General features: G+C 48.6%; 1 protein-coding gene across 2 annotated transcripts in view; it reads right to left on the minus strand.

Moving 5' to 3' along the window:
• The window catches only part of LOC143659804 (polycystin-1-like protein 2), a 97524-nt gene that overhangs the window by 59018 nt on the left and 16476 nt on the right, over positions 1-22030 (minus strand). The window contains exons 6-14 of one of the 2 annotated variants that reach the window (XM_077133106.1): positions 20248-20468; positions 17305-17709; positions 12513-12590; positions 11521-11570; positions 9522-9639; positions 7009-7216; positions 4958-5078; positions 4117-4258; positions 2784-2960 (exon numbers count right to left, since the gene is read on the minus strand). In XM_077133106.1, the coding sequence (XP_076989221.1) occupies positions 2784-2960; positions 4117-4258; positions 4958-5078; positions 7009-7216; positions 9522-9639; positions 11521-11570; positions 12513-12590; positions 17305-17709; positions 20248-20468 (1520 nt within the window). Of the gene's footprint in view, positions 1-2783; positions 2961-4116; positions 4259-4957; positions 5079-7008; positions 7217-9521; positions 9640-11520; positions 11571-12512; positions 12591-17304; positions 17710-20247; positions 20478-22030 lie in introns of both variants that reach the window. The other variant, XM_077133105.1, reaches the window with a different exon arrangement.

Consider the following 22030-nt stretch of genomic DNA (forward strand, 5'->3'; position numbering starts at 1 on the left):
ATATTATTCAAACATAAAAAGGAATGAAAGTCTAATACATGCGACAACATGAATGGTCCTTGAAGACGTCATGTTGAGTGAGATAAGCCAAACACAAAAGGACAAATATTGCATGATCCTGCTGATAGGAAATAATTGGAATAGGCAAACTCAGAAAGTCAACAATTAGAATATAGGTTATCAGGGGCTGGATTAGGCGTAGGGAATGGAGAGTTAATGCTTAAATTGTTCATACTTTCTACTTGGGTTGATGGAAAAGCTTTGGTAATGGATGTGATAATGGTGGCTCAACAGTGTGGACATAATTAACAAAACTGGAGTATGTATTTGAAAGTGGTTAAAAGAGGAAAATTAAGGTTGTATATATGTTACTAGAATAAAAAATTAAAAAACAAATAAACAAAAAATCATAGTACTATATCACACCAACAGTGACCCCTGATGTAAACCATGGATAGTAGTTAATAGTATAGTTATAAAAATGTGCTTTCATCAATTGTAACAAATAGACCACACTAATCAAGGTATTAATAATAGGGTGGTATATGGGAACCCAGCGTTTTATGCATAATATATTTTTGTAAACCTACAACTTTTCCAATAAAAAATAAAATAAAAAGTCAAGTTCATGTTTTTAAAAAGGCAACAACAAACATACCTAGGCTCAAATGTCACCTTCCCTGGCCCCTCTATCTAAACCAGCATCACTAATCATATTTGCCTTTTCCCCCAACTTTCTCCACCACTAAACTGTAAAGACAGTGAGGATGGGAATTCATCTATTTCTTTCCTGCTATATATCCAGCACCTAGAATAGAGCCTAGCATTCATTACATATTCGTAAAAATGAATGAACATTTTTTGTATCCTTAAATGTGGCTCACCGAAGAGTGAAATGAGACAAAATAAAGTGTCAATGGCTGAGAGATTCCAGAGTCGAGAGGTTATCCTGGAGGTTATTCTCACGCATTAAATAGATATAACCTTGTTAGTCAAGATGTATTCATGAATTTCAAAACTATGCATATATCCCTTTGAGGTGAATCATTTGCTTTGCACCATGTAAATATTAAAGAAAAAAAAAAGATGTAATGGAGAGGATGGAGGGAACTGCCTGAAAATGTGGAGCTGTGTTCCAGTAGCCATGTTTCTTGAAGATGATTGTATAATGATATAGCTTTCACAATGTGACTGTGTGATTGTGAAAACCTTGTGTCTGACGCTCCTTTTATCTACCTTATCAACAGATGAGTAAAACATATGGAATAAAAATAAATAATAGGAGGAACAAATGTTAAAATAAATTTAGATTGAAATGCTAGTGATCAATGAAGGAGAGGAATAAGGGATATGGTATGTATGAATTTTTTTCTGTTTTCTTCTTATTTCTTTTTCTGAATAGATGCAAATTTTCCAAGAAATTATCATGATGATGAATATGCAACTATGTGATGATATTGCAAATTACTGATTATATATGTAAAATCAAAAGTTAAGAATGTTTGCATTTGGTGGTTTTTGGTATTTAAAAAAATTTTTAATTAATTAAAAACAAAAATGTGGCCCACCCACTATTGGAACCACTAATCAATTATGCAGAGGGCAAATAGTCTTAAAGTCATTGAGTTGTGATTGAAGACTCGTTTTTTCTATGGTTGCAACTTCCCTGACTTCTTGCTCACCTACATGAGCCATGGAAGTGCTAAAAAGGAATAACCAATTGGAACTGGAGCAGCTCTCCTGGTCTCTCCACTTAGGTGGAAGCAGGTTTGCATTGAAATCTACCAACCTTGGCTTGAACTTTTCTTCTCCAGGCTTGGACCCATCAAAGGCCTTTCATTAACCCTGCATTTCTGCGTCTATTCTCCAGAGCCACCCCATGAAAACTACACTCACTTGGGTCTTAGAGTCTTTACGTCTACCTTCCCTTAGTCAAGTGTGCAGTTTATGCCGCTGTGGTGTTTGGTGCTAGGTACGGGGGCTGGAGGGGGGCCCCCTAGCAGCACTCCTGGTGCCTGGGTTCAAGGAGGTTCCAATCTGACTTGACAATTGTTCAGAACTCGTGTGAGGGTCACACATGCCAAAGCTCACTAGGAGGGAACGGGGACTCAAGTGAGCCCTCCAAAGATAGTCACCTCCAGATGGGGAGCAGAGATGCAGTGTGGGCTGCCCCCCGTCTCTCCTCCTAAGGCCCCCACTGCCATCCTGGGGCAAGTGTTGCTATGGTGATGGGAGGGCGACGGTGCAGGGACTGGGTAATGGGGACGGGGTCTTCAGTAGTCCATCACCTGTAAGCCTTTTTAGAAATAGTCTCCTCCCAGTTTAGCTTGTCCTGTGACCTTGCCCATTTCCCAATGTCATTGGCAAAGTGAGATTAATAAAATTATTGTAGATTCAGGCTCACCTGTCTTCCTGTGTAGTGCCAGATTTCCCCGGAGCCACGGCCACTCCGAGTGGATATGGGTTGGGGGATGGGGTCCTGGTGGTAGGCAGCCTCATCTGTCTAACCTTCTCCTTATCCCTCAGGCCAGGACAGAGGTCATTTTGGCCTCCATGGTTGTAGGGATACTGACGGTCCCACTTCTCATCTCTCTTGGGGTATTCGAGGGATGCAGAATCATGATGCAGGGTTGGGACTGGGGCTAAGGTTTAGGGGTGCCCTCATCCTGCAAACCTCTCTTTCACCTGGGTCACACTCTCTGCAGTCCCCAGAGAGACTGGACCCTGTTCTAGGAAAAGGTACGCCCAGGGGCCGAGAGGAGGGCACGGTCGCCGGCCACTACCTGATTCCAGACAGAAGCAGAACTCCAGGGGGCCCTCGGCTGTGGAGGCGTTGCAGAAGATGGCGAAGCTGGTCAGAACCGTGCCCTCCCATGGGGCCATGGTGCAGGCTGGCACCTCGGGGAGAGGCCCCGTGCTGATGACATAGGTGTCCTCCCCATAGGCGTGCCCGGCCAGTGCTGGGGTGCAGAGACAGAGGGGCTTAGCAGGCGCCACTGTCCTCCTGCATCACCCAGGGAGCTTGTTAAAGCTGCAGATTCCCAGGTCCTTCCACCGAACCAGCGCTGCAGCTTCTGAGGTGGGGCCTAGAAATCTGCATATCTATCAACTCCCCCTGAGGCAGGGGACCCCAGGGTCTCACTTTGAGAAACTGGGAAGAGAGAGAAAAACAGAACCAGGCAGACCTGAGCTTGAAGCTCAGGTCAAGATGACCATGTACGAGCTGTGTGAACTTGGACGTAACCTTTTTGAGAATCAGCTCATCATCTGTAAAACAGGGCAAGCAATACCTTCCTGCCAGGGCTCTAGTGAGGAGCAAGAATATTGGGGTAAAAACGTCTTGTTCACGATCATAGAACTACGGAGGGTCAGGGCCGGGGTCTGGAAATAACCCGAGCCCCATCACACCCCCATTCTCTTTCCAGGATCCCACAGCCTGTGAAAAGCCACTAGATATGTGACAACACACCACATCACCTGGTATAATTTGTTTTTCAAAAAGGGCACGCGTCTTGGAAGAGCTGGGCGTGAAGAGAATAGTAATCAGCTAAAATTAATTCCTTGGCCTTGACAATTCAGGAGACTCGGGGTGGCCCCAGGAGTGAGCAGTTTTAACTAGTACCCCAAGTTATCCTGGTGTAGGTGGTCTATGGGCCACACTGAGAAATTCTGCATGAAAGGAACTTTTGCCAAAAAGAACAGTGGGCCCCGCCATTTGTCTTTTGGAGAATCTACATTTCCCACACTGGGTTTATCTCAAATGAGAAGAACTAAATTATCCTGGCGGGCACACAGTTCGCATGAGCCCAGAATGATCTGCTTGTACTGCCGATTTCATTTCATCCATCTTCAGAATAAGAATTGCGGGGCAGCCATTTTTATTGTGCCCAGTTTACGTAGGAGGAAACTGAGGCACGGTGTGGTTAACCTCCTCTCCCAACATTGCCCGGGTCGCGTGTGGTAGCGGTGGGATTCAAACCTGGGCCATCTCCACCAGGGCCTGCCCCCCAGCGCCCACTGACCCACGGAGCCCCACGGTCCAGCACTTCGGGCCTGTGCCGGTCCTCCCTCTGCCCCAGGCCGAATCTGTGCCGCGGCTGCAGGCGGCCTTCGCACCTATGGCTCGGATGCGGAGGCTGGGCCCCCAGCTCTGCAGGAAGGAGCTGTTGAGCAGCAGCGTGGAGGCCTCACTCTGAAGGAGGGTCAGAGAGCGCCGCCAAAATCCGCTGAGTGTGCAGGCGGCCGGGAGGGGCGCGGCCTGAAAGACAGCATGGCCCGGAGGCCGGAGGCAGCAGTCAGGCCCCCCAAGCTCCGCAGGACCAGTTTGGAGAAAGGGTGACACATTCAGCCCATTCTCCAAACTCCAGGCCTGCTCGGGAGCTTGTCATGGTCACTTCCCTAGAAGTGGGGCCTGAGATGGGGTGAAATGTGCAGGTCATTTATGGAGATGGGGAGTTCAGGGGAGCCAGTGGGGGTGCGAGGGGAGCAGAACAGGGCAGAGAATGAAACGAGCAGATGTGGTTTCAGGTGCAGCCTCCACGGCAGCCTGATCCCACGGGGAGCTGGGGAGTGTGAATCACAGCACAGAAAGGGTCTCGTGCAGAGGAGGGGGCCAGGCCGTTGGGTGCCCGATCTGTCTGCCACTGACAGCCTCTGGGGCATGGGTCACCAGCCCCTATGGCATCTGGCTGGGATGTCCCCAGCATCTGCTGCAGCTTCCCCCTTGGTTTTGCCCCCTTGCCCCTGTTCTCCCTTGCAGCCAAGGTCCCCCCTTCTCCTCTGGGGATAATCCCACCCTGCCGCCCACTCCCTTAGCCCCGGGTTGAGATGACACATCCCGGGGGTCAGTACTGGGCATGTGACAGTCAGATTATACTCCTAATACAGGCAAGCACTGTGGGTCTCATCAACCAAAGAGGGAAGAGGGTTGCTGTTTCTGAGTTGCCAGTGTCCTCACCCTCTCTGGTGAGGGGTCATCTAAATACCAGCTGAATGTGGCCGCCAGGGAGCCATCGTCTATGGTGACCTTAAGCCTCACGTTATCATGGGCATGCACGGGTCCGCAGTTCCTCTCGCAGCTGTAACGGAAAGGAATGGGTTGGGGGGCTCCTCGGGCGATGCCCCGGGGAGGTGGCCACGTGGCCATATGTTCAGGTGACAGATGGACTAAAGCCACCCATCCCAACCCAAACGGAGACACGGTCTTGCTCGTGAAGCTGGAGTGGCTCTAGCTGACTGACTTCCCTTCTTCATTCACTGCACAGGGTGAGAGCTGGGGGGGGCGCACGAGGCTGAGAGGGAAACCCTGGGTCTGCAGGCTGACCCTGCCACTTACGCGTGTTCACCTGGGGCGAGCAACAGAAACTCTCATCCCAGTTCCCTCACCTGCAGGCAAAGGGAGAAGACCAGGCTCTTTCTGTGGGTCTCTCCAGCTCTGATGACTTCCACGGTTGCTGGCTTAGCAGACTGTGGTACTCGCTCACCCCAACCCCAGGGCGATGCCTCACACCCCGCGGAGACATGAGCTGCTGTGACCTGGCGCAGGCGGCCCCCTCCTGGTGGCCGGGACACAGGCTGACCCGTCGTGGGCCAAGTCCCGAGCCGTCTCAAAAACGTCACACCCCCTCCTTCGGCCTCTGCTGTGCGCCCAGTCCATCTCCAGGCCCTTAATTTCATAATAGCTCTTGAATCTTCTTACTTCTCCTACCCGTCCATTCCCGTTTAAATGGCCTGGGTGCCTGCTATCTACCCCTCCAGAGCTGCTCTGCACCGACGCGTTCTGGCTGTGTCCTAGGACACTGTCCTCTCAGACCCCATCACCCAAGTCCCCGCACCCACTGGCTGGGATCGGCCGGTGGGAAGGATTGGCAAGGGACTGCAGGGTGAGAGCAGAGAGGATGTTCCTGGCTCCTGCTCCGACCCACTGCAGCCGGCTGAGCTGTGTTTCTCTAGCCTGGGTTCCAAGGCCCTCTCCCTCCCCCTGGGTTCCAAGGCCCTCTCCCTCCCCCTGGGTTCCAGTATCCTCCCCCTGGGTTCCGCAGCCCTCCCTCTGGGTTCCCGTGCCCTCTCCCTCCCCCTGGGTTCCAGTATCCAGCCCCTGGGTTCCAAGGCCCTCTCCCTCCCCCTGGGTTCCAGTATCCCCCCCTTCCCGGGTTCTACTGTCCTCCCCCTCCCTCTGGGTTTCCCTGCCCTCCCCCCCCCCCGCCAAGTTCCCCTGCCCTCTCCCTCCCTGTACCCTGGAGGCCTCCTAGGGTGATGGCCATCCGCGGTGTAGCCCTGCCTCACCATCCCCAGCTCTGTCTCTTATCCCTGCCCCCTCCTTTGAGAACAGACTCCCTCCCTTCCCACATCGAGGGCTCAGTCAGCTCCCCGCAGGGGCCCTGCTCAAGGCAAAGCTACTCTGAGCTCTCACCTTGATTCCTCCAAGAGTCTGAATGCTCTCCCTGAGATGTTTCTGGCCCTCTGCCAGGCCATTCCCACCCTGCAGCCAAAGCTTTCCAAGCACAGGGTGATGGCGCCCCTCCCTGCCGCAAGCCCTTGCATGGCTTCCCCTACCTGAGGAACAAGACCACAAGACTTGACATCACCTGCACAGCTGACCTGGGCCAGGCCTGCCCAGCCCTCTGCCTCCCTGGCCCTCTCACCCCACACACCCAGCCACCCAGCCTCTCTCGCTGGTTACTCCGCACTGCCTGCCTTTGCCTGCTCTGTTTCCTCCCCAGCGCCACCCTTTCCCGGCCAGGTTAATTCCCCTTCACGCTTCACCTCTCTGCTCAGCCCCCCACTCCTGAGAAAGCCCCCCCCCCCAAAGCCCTGGGCTGGCCAGTTCTCCTGAAGTGTGCTCTCTCCTTACTTCATCTGTGTGAGTCCATCTCATTGCCAGATAACGAACCCCGTGAGAACGGAGATGGGTCCGGTTTTGCCCCCATCGAGCCCCCGCCAGCCTCAGGGTGGCACTCACTCAACACCGGCTGCACGAAGGGATGGAGGGTGCTGCTCGCATCTCACCTGACTCGAGGCCTGAGTTCCCGGGGAGCAGAGACGTACAGGCACTGCTCCTGGCTCTTCTCCAGCTCCTGGCCTCTCCTTATGGCCAGCCTCAAGGTGCCGGCAGAGTTGGGCGGTGGCAGGCAGGAGGGGGGAAGCACCAGCTCTCGCTGGTCCGTGTGGAACAGCTGCCTCTGCACACAGTGGCTCCAACGAGCCCAGCAATGGCCTGGGAAGCGGGGATGGATAGACACTACTAGGCACCCAGGGAGCAGGGCCCTGAACTTGACACACCTGGCTGCCTTCTTGCTGGGTCATGGATAAGAAAATAGGCTCCCAATATTTTAATTAAAAAAAAAACATTTCACTTGCAGGTGGCAGGGTTGCTTCTGCTGAGGGATGCTTCTGGAAGAATGGCCCACGTTTCACCCAGCCTCAGAGTAAACCTGCAAGATCTGCTTGGGTCAATTTGCACCAGGGACCTGCACCTGGCGAGCGGAGCAGCCATCTAAGCAGGAGAGGCAGCCAGGAGGATGGAGAAGAGGGCCAGGAAGAAGTGCCCAGGGCTGCATCTCATCCCTGCTGTGGTTCTCACTCCACGTGGATCTGACTGTCCATGGCTGTATCACCTTTGGGGGGTGCTGTTGGGACCTGGGAGGCCAAACCTCCACCTGGAGGGCTGCTCTGCATCTCCTGTTAGTATGTTAGCAGCATCATAAGTTTTTGTTTCTGCTAATTGATGTTTTATCCACCAATCACCCCCCTGCACGCGCGCGCGCACATACACACACACACACACACACACACACACACACACAATTGTCACAGGATACACTCGAGGGTCAGGCTCAGCAGCTCAACTGTCTAAATTCTATTCATCTATCGTATCCTCTCTTAATTCAGATAGCAAGACCCACTATTCAGAAGGATGGACTGACCATGTGGCAACCAGTATCAAAAGCCTTAAAATTGTACCAGACTTGAAATTTATTTATGAAAATAACCACAGATGAACATAAAGTTTGAACCATAAGAATGGTCACTGCAGGGTTGGTGAAAAAGGCAAAAAAATTGGAAGCAATCTAAATGTTCAAAGGCAGGGCACTCGTAAATGCGTGACAGCACGTGAAACTGGCAGTCCGCTAGGCAGCTATTATCAAAACCAAGCTGGGAAAAACCATAGCACAATATTAAAATATGCAGGATGTATTCTTTTTTTTTTTTTTTTTTTTTTTTTTTAGGGAGGAAAGGAAGGAAAGACAGAGAAGGAAGGAAGGATGGAAGGAAGGAAGGGAGGAAGAAAGGGAAACATTTTTAAACATTTTCTTGTTTTATTATATTTTGTTTGTTTGTTTGTTTTACATGGGCTAGGGCCGGGAATCGAACCGGGGTCCTCCGGCACGGCAGGCAAGCACTCTTGCCCGCTGAGCCACCGCGGCCCGCCCTAAAATATGCAGGATGTATTCTTAAATGAATAAAATAAAATAAATACGAACAGTAGGAATGAAATTAATTTTATTTCTAAAAGTGTGTGTGTGTAGAAGGACATATCTCAGTAAAAAGAACACCATCTCTAAAAAAGGAGCATCCCTGCTACCATCTCGGTTTGCAGAAAATGCCTCCTCTACTTCCCGCTTCTAGACTCTTTCCCCAGTGACATACAAAGGGAGTGGGGATGAAAGGCAGGGTCTGTCCCAGAGGGTAGGAGCATTTTATTACTGATATTATTTAGAATTGCTGGTTGTGATGGTTTGGAGGCTTTACAGACCCCAGAAGATCATGTTCTTAAAGTGAAGCCATGCCTGTGGGTGTAAACCTATTGTGGGTGGGTCATCTGAGTTGAGGCTCGCCCCAGGGGGGCCTTAACCCTCCAACTGGAGTCCTTTATAAGAGGATGAAATTCAGGGAAACAGACAGGAAAAAGCTACCAAAGCAGAGAGAGAAAGACACGGAAGCTGAGAAAGAAAGCCACACATGCAACAGCCAGATGCTGAAAGCAACAAATTCCGGGAGAGGAGGGGACCAGCCAGCACGCCATGTGGCTGGCCACCTGACAGAGGAGTCCAGGATTGCCAGCAGCCGGTCTTGGGGGAGAAAGCATCGCCTATTGATGCTTTGGCATTTTCATGGCCTCAAAACTGTAAGCTTGTACGTTCACAAATCCCCCTTGTAAAAGCCAACCCAATTCTGGCATATCGCATTTCAGCAGCTTTAGCAAACAAAACACTGGCACATGGTGAAAATAAAAAAAGCAGACCAACTTTTCATTGGTTTTACTGCTTTTAAATTCTCTACAGACAATGCATCTCTTTGCTTGTGCATTTGGGGCCAAGCCCTCCCACAGTGAATAAATACTGCACCCCCTCAGTTTGCCCTTGTTTTCCTACCTCCTATTTCAATGGAATTCACAATCTCTGGCACATATAGGTTAAATAAAATGTCAAACATTAAATAAAATACAGGTTAAATAAAATGTCAGTTACTCAGCACCTGTTCGTGAGATAGGACAGTTCAGGAACTCTGAAGTCACCTACCGCATGACCACTGGAAGTGTAACTCTGTGTCATTGCCTGGCCAGCTCAGGGTTACTGTTGTGAAAGGATCCACATATCGGCCAGGTTCGATGTACACCTCCATTTCACCATCAGCCACCTGCAGAAAAAGGCAGACAGCTGTGAGGCGCCCCTCTCCGTGCAGCAGCACATCCTCACTATAGGGTGCTGTGGGCACCCCACCCTTTGCCCCAGAGCATCTGTGCCATGTGTGGCAACAGTATAACGCACAGAATGGAAAGAGACCATGTCTGATTCACCCGACTTCTCCTCAAGGGACATGCACTCAGGAGCTCAGATCCTTGGCTGTGGGTCCACCCTGCATTCTGCAGCACAAGCAGAGCCTGGCCGGGGCCTGCCTGGGCCCTGTGCTCCACACCTAGAGATGCAGGAACAAAGAGACCTGGCCTCTGTCCTTACGTTTAGTACAGAAGACAGAAGAAGGACATGGACTCTTAAAACCCAAAGGGATCATTGCTCCTGGAGAGGGGACCCTCGCGGGTTCTGAGAGTGTAGAGGAGGGAAATGGAAGGAAAGAATGTAGGCCCCGGGGTCAGCCGAATCTCACTAGCCCTGTGACCTTGGGTCAGCTTCTCAGCCTCTCTGAGCTTCCTTTCCTCCAAGGGTTTGATAGCAACTAATCCTGGAGTTGCTGCAGATTAAATGAGAGAAATGTGGTAAGCTGCTTAATATCATGTCCAGCACAGAAAAGGCTGTTGGCTGTTAGAATTATAAACCAGCCAGTGCTGGTAAGGGGAAGCTTCCCCAGAGGGCAGGGAACCAGAACAACCTGGAAGGAGGAGGGCTAAGGACCCACTGGGTAGAACAGAAGATGTGGGTTCTTTTAGGAGGGGATGGCGGGGGACAAGCTCTGTTCCCCCAGTACATTCTCACGGGGCCTGTTCCACAGCTCAGGCTCTCTGGGGTTTTGCTCCAGCCTGAGGGCCTGGCCTGGAATAACACAAGGCTGCCCTGGAACTCAAGCCCCAGGAGCCTCCCATGGCCTGAGAATAAAATCCAAACTCCCTGCCTTGGCAGCTAAGATCCCATGTCCTTGGGCTTCTGTCCACTTCTCTGGCCTCATGTCCTGTCACCCTCTCTCTCCTTCACCTTGCTCCAGCCAAGCTGGCCGCAGGCTAAGTCCAGCCTCAGGGCCTTCTCATCCTGTGCACCCAGAAAGCTTCTGGTCTTCTGTCCTGCCTGGTTGACTCTCTGATCTTCAGGTCCCACTTAATTGTCACTTTTTGAGGGGCCTTGTCTGACCGCATTTGCTAGTCCATCCTGTGTTCACTGCTATCACTGCACCTAGTGGTTCTTGCCGTAACACTTATCACTTATCCCAGTTCCTAATTATATGCTAATTTATTTGTTAGTCTCATCCACTATGGTACCGCCTGCTTCACAAAGGCAGGGACAGTATCTGTTAATCCCTGGCCCCTAATGCCAGGCTCTCTAATTTTTTTTATTGAATTAATGCATGCATGAATGAATGCAAACAGCAAGGAGTCAAAGCCTTAGTCTTGTTATAAATTTGCTTAAAATTAAGGAACCTTGGCCTGTGTTCTAATATAAGCATTAAAAGCTATAAATTTCCCTCTGAGCACTTCTTTAGCTGCATCTCACAAATTTGCATAGGTTGTATTTTCATTATCATTTGTTGAAATATTTTCTAATTCCCTTTTGATGTTTTTCTTTGACCCATGGATTTTTTTTTTAGAAACATGCTCTTTCATTTCCAAGATATCTAAGACATCTCTAGATAGCTAAGATAGCTTGATATTGTAGATTTCTAACATAATTTTGTTATGGTTAGAAAATATGTTTTGTTTGATTTTAACCCTTTTGAGTTCTTTTCAAACAAGACACTTCAGTGACTCCTGGTGCTCTGACTACTGGCATCAACAAACCAAAATTCAAAAACTAAAACAGGACTTGGACATCTTTTTTCTTGTGAGGTTAAGCGTTTAAAAAAAATACTCACATTTTCATCTTCAGCATTTGTTTCAGTTGGTTCTTGGAGACTGGGAGGGGCTGTGGGCATAATGAGAACGAACATCAATCTCTGGTGGTTTTTACAAAGTTGCTAAAGGACAGAATCAGAGGGACATGCTGACATGACAGTGTGTGGAGCCTTTTGTCCATCTTTGGAAACGTTCTAGGGGAACCCAGTAAACATCCAGGTCACAGGGAAATGATGCCAGGGCAGAGACCATCATATCCAACATGAGGATAAAGACTTCTCTTTGGTAGAAAGGAAACAAGCAACTATCCATGCAGACAAAACACAGGATTTAGAGCCAGACAGAGACAGCTGTACACTGCTGGTGTGTGACATCCTGCCAAGAGGTGGATGGAGACCTGGTCGGTAGTGTTTGCTACTTTCTGTGTTGTAACCACACCCACCAAGGTCCATTTCAAGCCACTAACCTGACTTCATTGAATGTGGAGTTGAGAAATGATGGCACAACCAGCTTTGGCAAACTAGAAGGGGTTGGATCCAAAACTCAGTGTTTCACAACCTGAGACTGCCTCTTATCAGCTATGTGAACCCAGGCAGGCTAGTTATTCTTTCCAAATCTCTTCATCTATAAAAGAAGGCTGAAGCCAATCCCTTCTCAGGGCTCCAGGAAGACAGACTGCTGTGCTGTCCATCATATTGCTTTGTAAACTATCCATCTATTGACAATGTCCACATGTCAAGTTAAAAAAATGGAAACGGTACACTCAATTAACATGCTCAGAAGATATTAAAATGTTAATATGATTCATGTCTAATTACAGCATAGTAATTGAGATAGGAATTTAGGGCTAGGTTTTTTTTTAAGTTGGGAGCTACCAGGGAAATTTTAATATCTGCAGAATGAAATAAGTATTCAGAGCCCTGTTTTAAGTATCCTTCCTCAGATCCTGAGTAAGTAAAATGCATTTGACTTCTAACGCCAGGTTTTCATGTCCCCTGCAGACACTCCTTGCCTGAGACAGTGATGCTTCCGACTTCCAAACTCAAGTTTGAGATGGCATTCCTCACCGTCACAGTGACCAGAAAGGTGCCTGCAATGCAAAGGTAGGAAAATTATTGGGTTTTGTAGTTAATTGCTTGACTTGCACAATTGAAAATTCTCCCAGGTGGTACTTATCCAGTCCACTGATGGCAGTACCTGAATCATTCATCTTCTGAATATTTAATGAACCCTTACTGTATGCCAGGCCTGGTACAAGGCTCTGGGGACACAAGATGAATGAAACACGGTCCAATCCTCAGGGGCCTTATAGCCTAGTAGACACATAAGCAAATTAGTGATGGTGGCACCAGGGTAAGAATCAATGGGGGGCACTCTGGGCATGAGTTTTGTGGGCATGGGTTGGGGAGGGGTCTCCCTTCAACTTCAGAGGGAAAAGAAATTGTTCAATGGGGTTAGAGCTAAATTTCAAAAAACTAATTGATTGTGGTTCACCAGTTAGAGGAAAAGACACAAATGAGAGCTTAAAAGGGTGAATCAGCCTGGTGCCTTTTGAGGTGGATATGAGAACATAGCAGAACAGCTGAGAGGTAGGTAAGTGCCAGATCCTAAAGGGCTCAGGGGGTACGTGAAGGAATATGGGAACTATTCTACAGGCAACAGGGAATATTTGAATGGTTTCAAGCCAGGGCGAGACATGGTCAAAATTACATTTTGTAGTTTTGTTCACTTTCTTTGCAGAGTTTAATTCTAAAGAGGGCACCCTGAATGTGGCGTGAAAGATGGAATAGAGAGGAGCAAGACTAGGGAGTGGGGGTCAGCTTGGAGAATGTTGCACTTGTTTGGAGGGTAAATGATGGCAGCCTGACCTGGAATGGCAGCAGCAAGGATAGAAAAGGGTGATGGAAGGGAGTGAAATTAAGAAGGGAGGGTCACAGGACACGATGTCTCGGTAGATATTTCTCATGGTTTAGCTTCTCCGGTGCTCCTTCTCAACCATTTTTTTTCTTTACTTTTCTTTGGGTACCCACCTGTCATGGTTTGGAACTATGTACCCAGAAAAACATGTTTTTAAACTTAATCACTTCCTATGTTTGCAAAGCTTTGGAAATAGGACCTTTTGAGGAGGTTACTTCATATAAAGTGTGGCCCAGAATGAGTTTTAACCCTATTACTATTATAAGGCCTTATAAAGGCAGAGAAAAAAGCCCCAGAGGGTTCAGTCAGAAGCTGACAGTCAACGGAATCCAAAAAGAAGTGAGAGGCCAGGACAGGCCGCCATGTGCATTGCCATGTGACAGAGAAGCCCAGGACCAAGGCGTACTGGCAGCCAGCCTTAGAATGCCAGTCTTCAGGAAGAAAGCATCGCCTTGATGATGCCTTGATTTGGACTTCGCTTAGCCTCAAAACTGTGAGCCAATAAATCCCTACTGTTTAAGCCAGACCATTGCACGTATTTGCATTAGTAACAAGGAAACTAAATCCCTGCCCACCTCCGACAGCATACAGCCTTGGCAGACTCATCAAGCAAGGTGTCCCATCTGGCCCAGGTCAGGGGATGGACATGTGACCTAAGATGGAGCAACAGATTCTGCCAGGAATATTTTTAAAATTCTCTTTCCTATTTGGTTAGCATGACCTAGTGTCCCTTGCTTACAACTGAAGTTCCAAAGATATCTGAAGGGGGCTGAGCAATGAAGACCTGTCTGTGAATCCAGGTTTCTGATTTGGATAACTGTAAACCCTGATTGTGCCATTTGCCAAGGCAGGAATTTTGGAGAAGGATCAGATTGAAGGGGGTACAGATGATAGCTTGAGTTTGGGATGTAGTGAGTTTGAGAAGCCCATGGGTCATAATGGTGGAGATGCCTGGTTGGTGGGTCAGGAAAAGAGTCCAGGCTGGAGATAGAGATATGGGAGTCCTGTGGTGGGGATTAAGTCTATGGGACAGAACTAGATACATCTCTGAGAGAGCATAAAGGAGAAACGAGAAGGGCCAAGCACAGAATCCCAAGGAATATTAAAGTTAGGGGTGGTGGAGGAGATGAGGTCAGCTGAAAAGACAACGCATGTGAGAAGACCCAGTTGATAATATTCATGATGTGACACAGGGTAAAGAGCTATGCCCTGGGCAGCAGAGAAGGGAGAGACAAGCTCCACAGTCACCAGGTGAGCCTAGAAATAACAGTGTGGGGCAGGAGAGGAGGCTGCTTATCTTATGGGTGATGAGCATTATTGATTTTTAATATTCAACTCACATCTTACATAGGTTTGGAATTCATTATTTAAAGGGATACTACCGGGAAACATTGTGAAAAATGGAGACTCCATTTAATATCAACAAGCACTCTCTGTGAGTTGGGGCTTGCTGGCTGAGGGAGGGGGTGCCCCTGACAACTTAGTGGGGTGGGGGTCTGTAAGGGAGAATGCTTTCTATTACTTTAAATCTCTACTTTGAAAAGCCTGATATTTCTGGTTTAATATGGTTCTTCTGTCCGTAACATAAGCTCCTATTATCTTCTGAGAAATCAGTCGGAATCCATGCATATTGCACTAGTCAGATAAAAGATATCACCAGTTGTTAGGGGCAACCACACATGTGAAGTTATGCGTTTCCATCTTAGGTCCTGCCCCAAATGGCGGTCATCGTTTTTGTGAAGGGTTCTGGAAGATTCTAAGGAAAGACCCCATTTTCTAAAACTCCAGCCAGACTCAGGGGGTCATGGCAGATGGGAAGAAGGAGAAGAAAGGATGACAGATGGTTGAACTGGCTCCATCCTACCCTCAGAAGGGGCAAGAATGCTGGTGACAATGCCGTCCTCTTCCTCTACTAGCAAGAAGACCCGGAAGGACCAGGGTGTGAATGGACAATCCAATTTGCACTTGGGTTACACCCATGTGCTTCCCCAGACTCCCCCCACCCTGCATCTTCTGCCCTCACACCTCCAACCCCGTGACTATTTGATTCCTCGCCGCCCCCCTTCCCAGCACAGTTCTTAGCACTCAGTAAGTAACTGTTGAAAGGAAGAATGACTGATCACATTGTGTACTGCTAAAGGTATTGTAGCAAGTTGTTAATATTTGATAGTTCAATGAAGGCGTCAATATAGATGCGTATTAGATACAAAAGTGAATGTAGGCAGATTCCCCTAGAGGTTTCTTAATTCCCATTAAGAACCAGTTCCACGAATCTTGAACTTCCCCATGTACTTTAAGAATTCTTTAAAAGGGTCAAGAGAGTAGAAAAGAAAGAGTAGGATTTGTAATTACATTTATTTTGAAAGAGCTGCTAATATACGCATCTCCCACACCTCTCCGGCAGAGAAGGGATGGTGGGTGTCATTTATTCTCTTCTCAAGTCTAGAGAGTGGGACTTCAATTGGAACCCTTGGAGCACTTGGCATAAGTTCTTTGAGGTTGAGGGACCCCATGCTCAGGTTCCTTTTCATGCCCTTAAAGGAAGAGTCTACAATAGGGGAGGGGGACACTGCATTTCTGCACTGGGAAATACTATTGTCCACTGGCAGCAGGCCAAGGAAGGATAAGTTTTCTATGGGCCAGATGTGGTCTTGGGGAGAGGGGGTGCTGAAAAGAGTAAGGAGAATGAGGGACTCCACAGAGAGAGTGGGGAGGCACCCAGGAGAAGCAGCGGTGGGGGGGGGGGGGGAACAGGGCATATCCACTTCCCAGGAAAGTGGTCCAGGGGCCCAGCAAGGCAACTCAAGAGCCCACAGAAGCTCCTAAAAGAAGCGGCTTCAAACATCTCCTTGGCCCAGAGGGCCAAGTCAGCCAGGATCGGGCTACAACACAAACGGAGAATGTTCCCACATCCTACTGCTTTCCCTTTCTTCCCTCCCTCCCCCTTTACCCCTGGAGGAGGATAAGTTTATTGGTCAGGGGAAGGAGGAGAAGACTGTTCACCATCTAAAAGTGAGGGGGAAAAGGCATGGAGTATGCAGAGATTCTATCAAACTGCCTCCACTGAGTAACTTTAATAGGCACAGTGGGACAAAGACAATTTTGCATTTAGATTATATCCTATGTATTGTGCATATTAAACTTTTTAGTTTCAGTGACCTCTGGATTCTCCTGTTCCGTGCTGGACCCTTGGTACCTGGCAAACGTCCAGTGTTTTTCTGCTCAGATCTACCGTACCCTGCCATTATGCCAATCTCTTGCTGAGGGTGCGGCGACCCCCGCCTGCAGTTTCACCTCCGATATCCAGGGGGAGCAGTGGGCAGGGTGGAGGGCGGGATAAGCCACCTCCGGGCCTCACCACAGCTCCCACCAGGACTCTCCATTCCCTCCAGATTAAATGCAAGTTTCTGCTCTGGCCTCCTCCTCTGGCTGGTGCATGTCAGTCCCGTCCCCCCACCCCACCCCTCCAAGCCAGTCTGCCAGGTCTATTTCTTTTGCAGCCCGCTCAGGGAGCTCTCCTCTCCATCCCTCTCCCTGCTGTCTCCAGACCAAATGATGGAAGAAATCTAAATCTGCCTGTTCTCTCCCAGGGATGTTCAACCAGGGTGATTTTATCCCCCAGGGGGCATCTGTCAATATTATCAGGAGATATTTTTAGTCGTCAGGACCGGGGGTGGGTGTGTGCTTGTGGCATGTATGGGCAGGAGCCGGGGATGCTGAGAAACCCTAGGATAAAGCAGACAATATCTGTCTCTTCCTTACTCTGTGACCCAGGCGGGATGCAATTAACCATGTTTGTGTCCGGGACACACTTAAAAAGAACGGACTGCCTCCACCGCGGCGACAGGTCAGACCCGAATGGAAGCCAAGCCACCGACCCCCGGTACCTTCAGCAGGGACTGGCACGTGGTGAATCCCAGATGGCGCCCCGGAGCTCTCTTCCTGGTGGGTGAAGTTTGCGCTGAGACCTGTCACCTGGAAGGTTAGCTCCTCCGGGGTGCCCTGAGCCACCGACACGTTGAGCAGGAGGTCCTGTCCGAGTTGCAGGCGGCCGGAAGTCCAGGCGGCCTGCAGCCCCAGCAAGGGCTCCAGGAAGTGCGCCGAGACGGTGCGCGAGAGCACGGAGGGCGCGGTGCTGCCGCGGGCCCAGATCTGCAGGGCGTGCACCCCGGGGCCCACCCGCCGCTGCGCGGCTCGGTCCAGGGTCAGGTTGTAGGGCAGGGCGCCCCTCTGGGTGCTGTACTCAGCCAGGGTCACGTCACCCGACAGCACGGTGTAAGTCACCCCGGCTCCTAAATGGGTTAAGACGCATTTAAGAATTTATGAAGTTGATATAATGGGATCGTTCTGACTCAAGTTCTAAAGTCAGATTCTGGAGCTGGAGCTGGCTATAGGTATAGATAGTGATAGAAATAAAGATATAAGGTTACGTACACCCCCCAAATATAAACAGTGGTTATTTCTGAGGCTTGGGTTAATGGGCAATTTATCTTTTTGCATCCTCTCTGCTCATCTGCATATTCTAATTTATTCTGCATGTATGTTACCTGTGTAATTTAAATTTTGCAATAAGAAAGGTAAAACATTTTGTTGATAGGGACATCTTGGGAGAAGGGAGCATTCTTTTGGGGATGCTGGCCAGTGTACCCTCTTAGTTGCCTCCTTCGTGCAGTGTAAATCATATTCCTGAAGTCAGTGACTGTTGGGGAGGCTTGAAGGGGCCAAGATGTCTTAAGGAGGCCAAGATGTGAGGGGGTGGGGAGAGATCCATGACTTAAGGGCCAAGTGTTAGAGTATTACAGATGAAACCCTGCTCCTTGGACCTCTGCCATGGGTGTCACCTGGACCTGTAGGAAATGCAGAATTTGGAGCCGCACCTGAATCTATTGATTTAGAATCTGTATTTTCACCTGCTCTCTAGGTGGTGTGGGCACATTAAAGTTTGAGAAGTACTGGGCCAAAGCTGACTTTTATGCAAGGGGAATTAGACTCAAGGCTTTGTTTTCAGCAGGGGCCTGTGAAGCTATTTCCTTCTAACTCCACTGGTGACCCCTGACCCCTGCCCAACCCAGTACTCAGCCTGCTGCTTTGAAAGTGGGAGCTCCCTGAGAGCTTGGGGCTGGTCATCCTAACTGGATGCTAAATGTTGTGGTTAACTTTAAAAATAGGATTTAAACCAAAATTAAGAGTCTTTCCTATAGAAACTAAGCTATGGTATTGCTTGTTTGAGTGATGATGATGGTGGTGATGGTGATGGTGATGGTGATGATGATGATGATGATGAGGAGGAGGAGGAGGAGGAGGAGGACAATGATATAAGTCCCACAGGAGCAAGAACCCTGACTCATATTTACTGCTGCCTCCCAGGACCTGGCAAAGAGCAGGCACACAGTTTTATCTGTAGAGTGAATAAATACATATTTTAAATGTCCCCAAATGCACTTATCAACCATCTTTAGCCAACAAGCCCACAAGGACAGAAAGGATTCCCACCAGCATCCGAATGAAGCCCCATTATCACTCCATTAAATCAAGGCTGGAAGCGATGCCCCACATGGCACATAAGGTGACACCAAGCCATGGCCTCACCTGCACAGTTTAAATTAGGGGGCCTCCCCCCAGATCTCAAGTTGGGCCTGTGCATTGAGGAAAGATGCTGTCCTTGGTGAGGACATTGAAAATGGTCATGTTATTTAAAATATTTAACTGAAACTGGCAGGCACCTGCCAATCAGAATGTATGCCATGAGTCAGAATCTGCACCCTTGGCAACATCAAACTGGATGCTGCCACCAATCAGAATGGATGCTCTGACGAATTAGAACAGTGTGATCAATCAGAATGGATGCTGTGACAAAACAGAATGGATGCCATGACCAATCAGAATGGACACTATGACAATCAGAATTGATACCACTACCAATCAGAATGGAGGTCATCCATCAGTAGGAACACCATGACCAATCAGAATGGATGCTCAGTGAATTAGAATGGACATTGTGACCAATGAGAAAAGACACTGTGATAATTCAGAATGGGCAGCAGCTATAAGAGCTAGTAGAGAAACAAGCAACACCATAGCTTAGTTTTCTATAGGAAAGACTCCTAATTTTGGTTTAAATCCGATTTTTAAAGTTAACCACAACTTTAAAATCCATTTAGCATCCAGTTAGAATGACCAGCCCCAAGCTCTCAGGGAGATCCCACTTTCAAAGGAGCAGGCTGAGTGTTCAGTTGGGCAGGGGTCGGGGGTCACCAGTGGCATTAGAAGGAAATGGCTTCATAGGCTCCTTCTTAAAACAAAGCCTTGTGTCTAATTCCCCTTGCATGAAACTCAGCTTTGGCTCAGTACTTCTCAAACTTTAATGTGCCCACACCACCTAGAGAGCAGGTAAAAATACAGATTCTAAATCAATAGATACAGGTGTGGCTCCAAATTCTGCATTTCCTACAGGTCCAGGTGACTGCCCATGTGCAGCTGAGAATCCTGGAAGGCAGGGAGCTCTTACTAGCTTACTAGCCTTGTGACTTTGGACCAATTTCTTAACCTTTTCGTGTCTCCGTCTCTTCATCTGTAAAATAGAGACAATAACAGTGCATATCTCACAGGATGGTTGTGAGGACTGAGTGAGCTAGAGCACGTAAAGCCCTCAGAAGTATGCCTGGTACACACTTGGTGATAAATAGGTGAAGAAATGATAGCTAACAAATTAACTCAATACATGAGAGCAGTCATTATTTATGTGGGCCTGGGAGCTAGATGGATACACTTGGAGGCAACTGAGAAAGATTTTACAAGTGGCCTCAAACTGACCATTTCTGCAGGCTTACCTCCTTCCAGCTCCACCTGGATCCACATGGGGTCCCCAAAGACAGTCCAGCAGAGGGGGTCGGTCCCTGACACAGACAGGCCAGAACATCCGGTCACACTGAGCCTCTCCATCTTATCTCGTATCGTCACGTGCTTCTGAGCTGTCACATGCCACTCGCTGGTCGTGCACTCGGCAAACACGGTGAATTCCCCGGGAGACGTGAATTGGTGGATCACGTCGCTGGACAAACTGCCAGCATTAGGAGAATTAGCCATGTGAGACACGCACAACACATACACATTCACACATGTGTGCACACCTGCAGTCAGGTACCTCACACCTCCCTGCTCTGCAGAGATAATAAGTTTAAGAAAAACATTGTATATGACCAACCCAAACTCTTGGTGTTGTCGAAAGTTCCATTGAGATGACGGGAAGGAGGTGAAGACTGGTGGAAACAGCGCAGATCGGGGAGTTGAACGTTTGGCTACAAATCCCTTTTCTGACATTTACTCCCCCTGTAAATCTCACTACAAATCCCCCTCTCTGCACCCGCTTGCTTCATAAGTCAAATACTGTGTCCTCGTCAAGCTTTCTGAGCTTTATTTTTCCCTTTGTAAACATGGCAGAGTTATGGGTATGTTTATTCCCTCACTTTCCTAAGGCACCTCATGAAAACTCTCTAAAACATAAGTACATAACCTTATATCTCACTTTTTAGGTTACAGGACAGCAAAGGAAAAATGTGACACAATTAGAAGAGGAATCAATATCATCTGAAATTGGATAATGGGACTTTGTATCCAATTTTGGAAATAGGATCAGCACGTTTTTAGTAGCATGGAGGATAACTGTCCTATGTTAATAGGATGGAACTGTGACTGTGCTACTGTTTTTATTTGGAAGTTAAGTATTGTTGAAAGCAGTGCCTAAGTGTGCCCAGTTGATAAAGGGTAGACTGAGGTGGAATTGTATTATGCCAGTTTAGCTAAGTAGGAACTACATTTCCCAGAATTCTCTTCCCTACATAATTTGGGTTTAGTGTAGGCCACAAGAGATATCTGCTCAAGATGTGGAAGGCAGAGTGGAACAGCAGCTTTCTTTTCATGCACCAAAGGCTGCTGCATGGGCAGGAGGTCCTGTGGCAGCTCATACATGTCATTGCTTATCCACTGGCTCGCCCGCTTGGCATGGGGCTGCAGTTGAGTCCGCAGCACCTCCAGCTCCTGCTGGATCCTTCTTCAGCTTCTCCACCCCAGGCCAGGTGTGTGTGTGGAAGTCCTGCACCTTCTCTGCAGGTCCTCCCCATCATCAAAGTTGGAGAACTGGAGACTAATGAGCATCCCATCTAGACCACGTGGGTTCCAGCCCAGCCTTGCATGCCCCAGCTTATCCTTACTTCCTTCATTTCCCTTTCACCTTCCCATCCCACCTGCCTGAGCTGTGGGACTCAGGTGCCAGTCCCCGATGCCGAAACAACAGCCTCGCAGAGATGGTTTTATCAGAACCACAACTGCATAAAGTTCAATCTTTATAATAAATTCCTAATACATCTCCTAAATAAAAGAAGCTCTAATAGAGCATGCAAATCTCCATATGTCCTTGCCATCCTGCCCTGCCCTGCTCATACACTGCCACACTTCTTTTGCTAACTGTACGGTTATTCAGCATAGACCAAGGCCTCAAGGCCTTTGCATGCGCTGTTCCCATGACACAGAAGGCTCTTCTCCAACTCTTTGCTCATACTCCACCTCCTCCTTCCATTTTCAGCGTAATCATCACCTCCCCAAGGAAGCCTTCCT

This window comes from Tamandua tetradactyla, chromosome 16 (assembly GCF_023851605.1).
Source record: "Tamandua tetradactyla isolate mTamTet1 chromosome 16, mTamTet1.pri, whole genome shotgun sequence".
In the NCBI taxonomy this organism is placed as follows: Eukaryota; Metazoa; Chordata; class Mammalia; order Pilosa; family Myrmecophagidae; genus Tamandua; species Tamandua tetradactyla.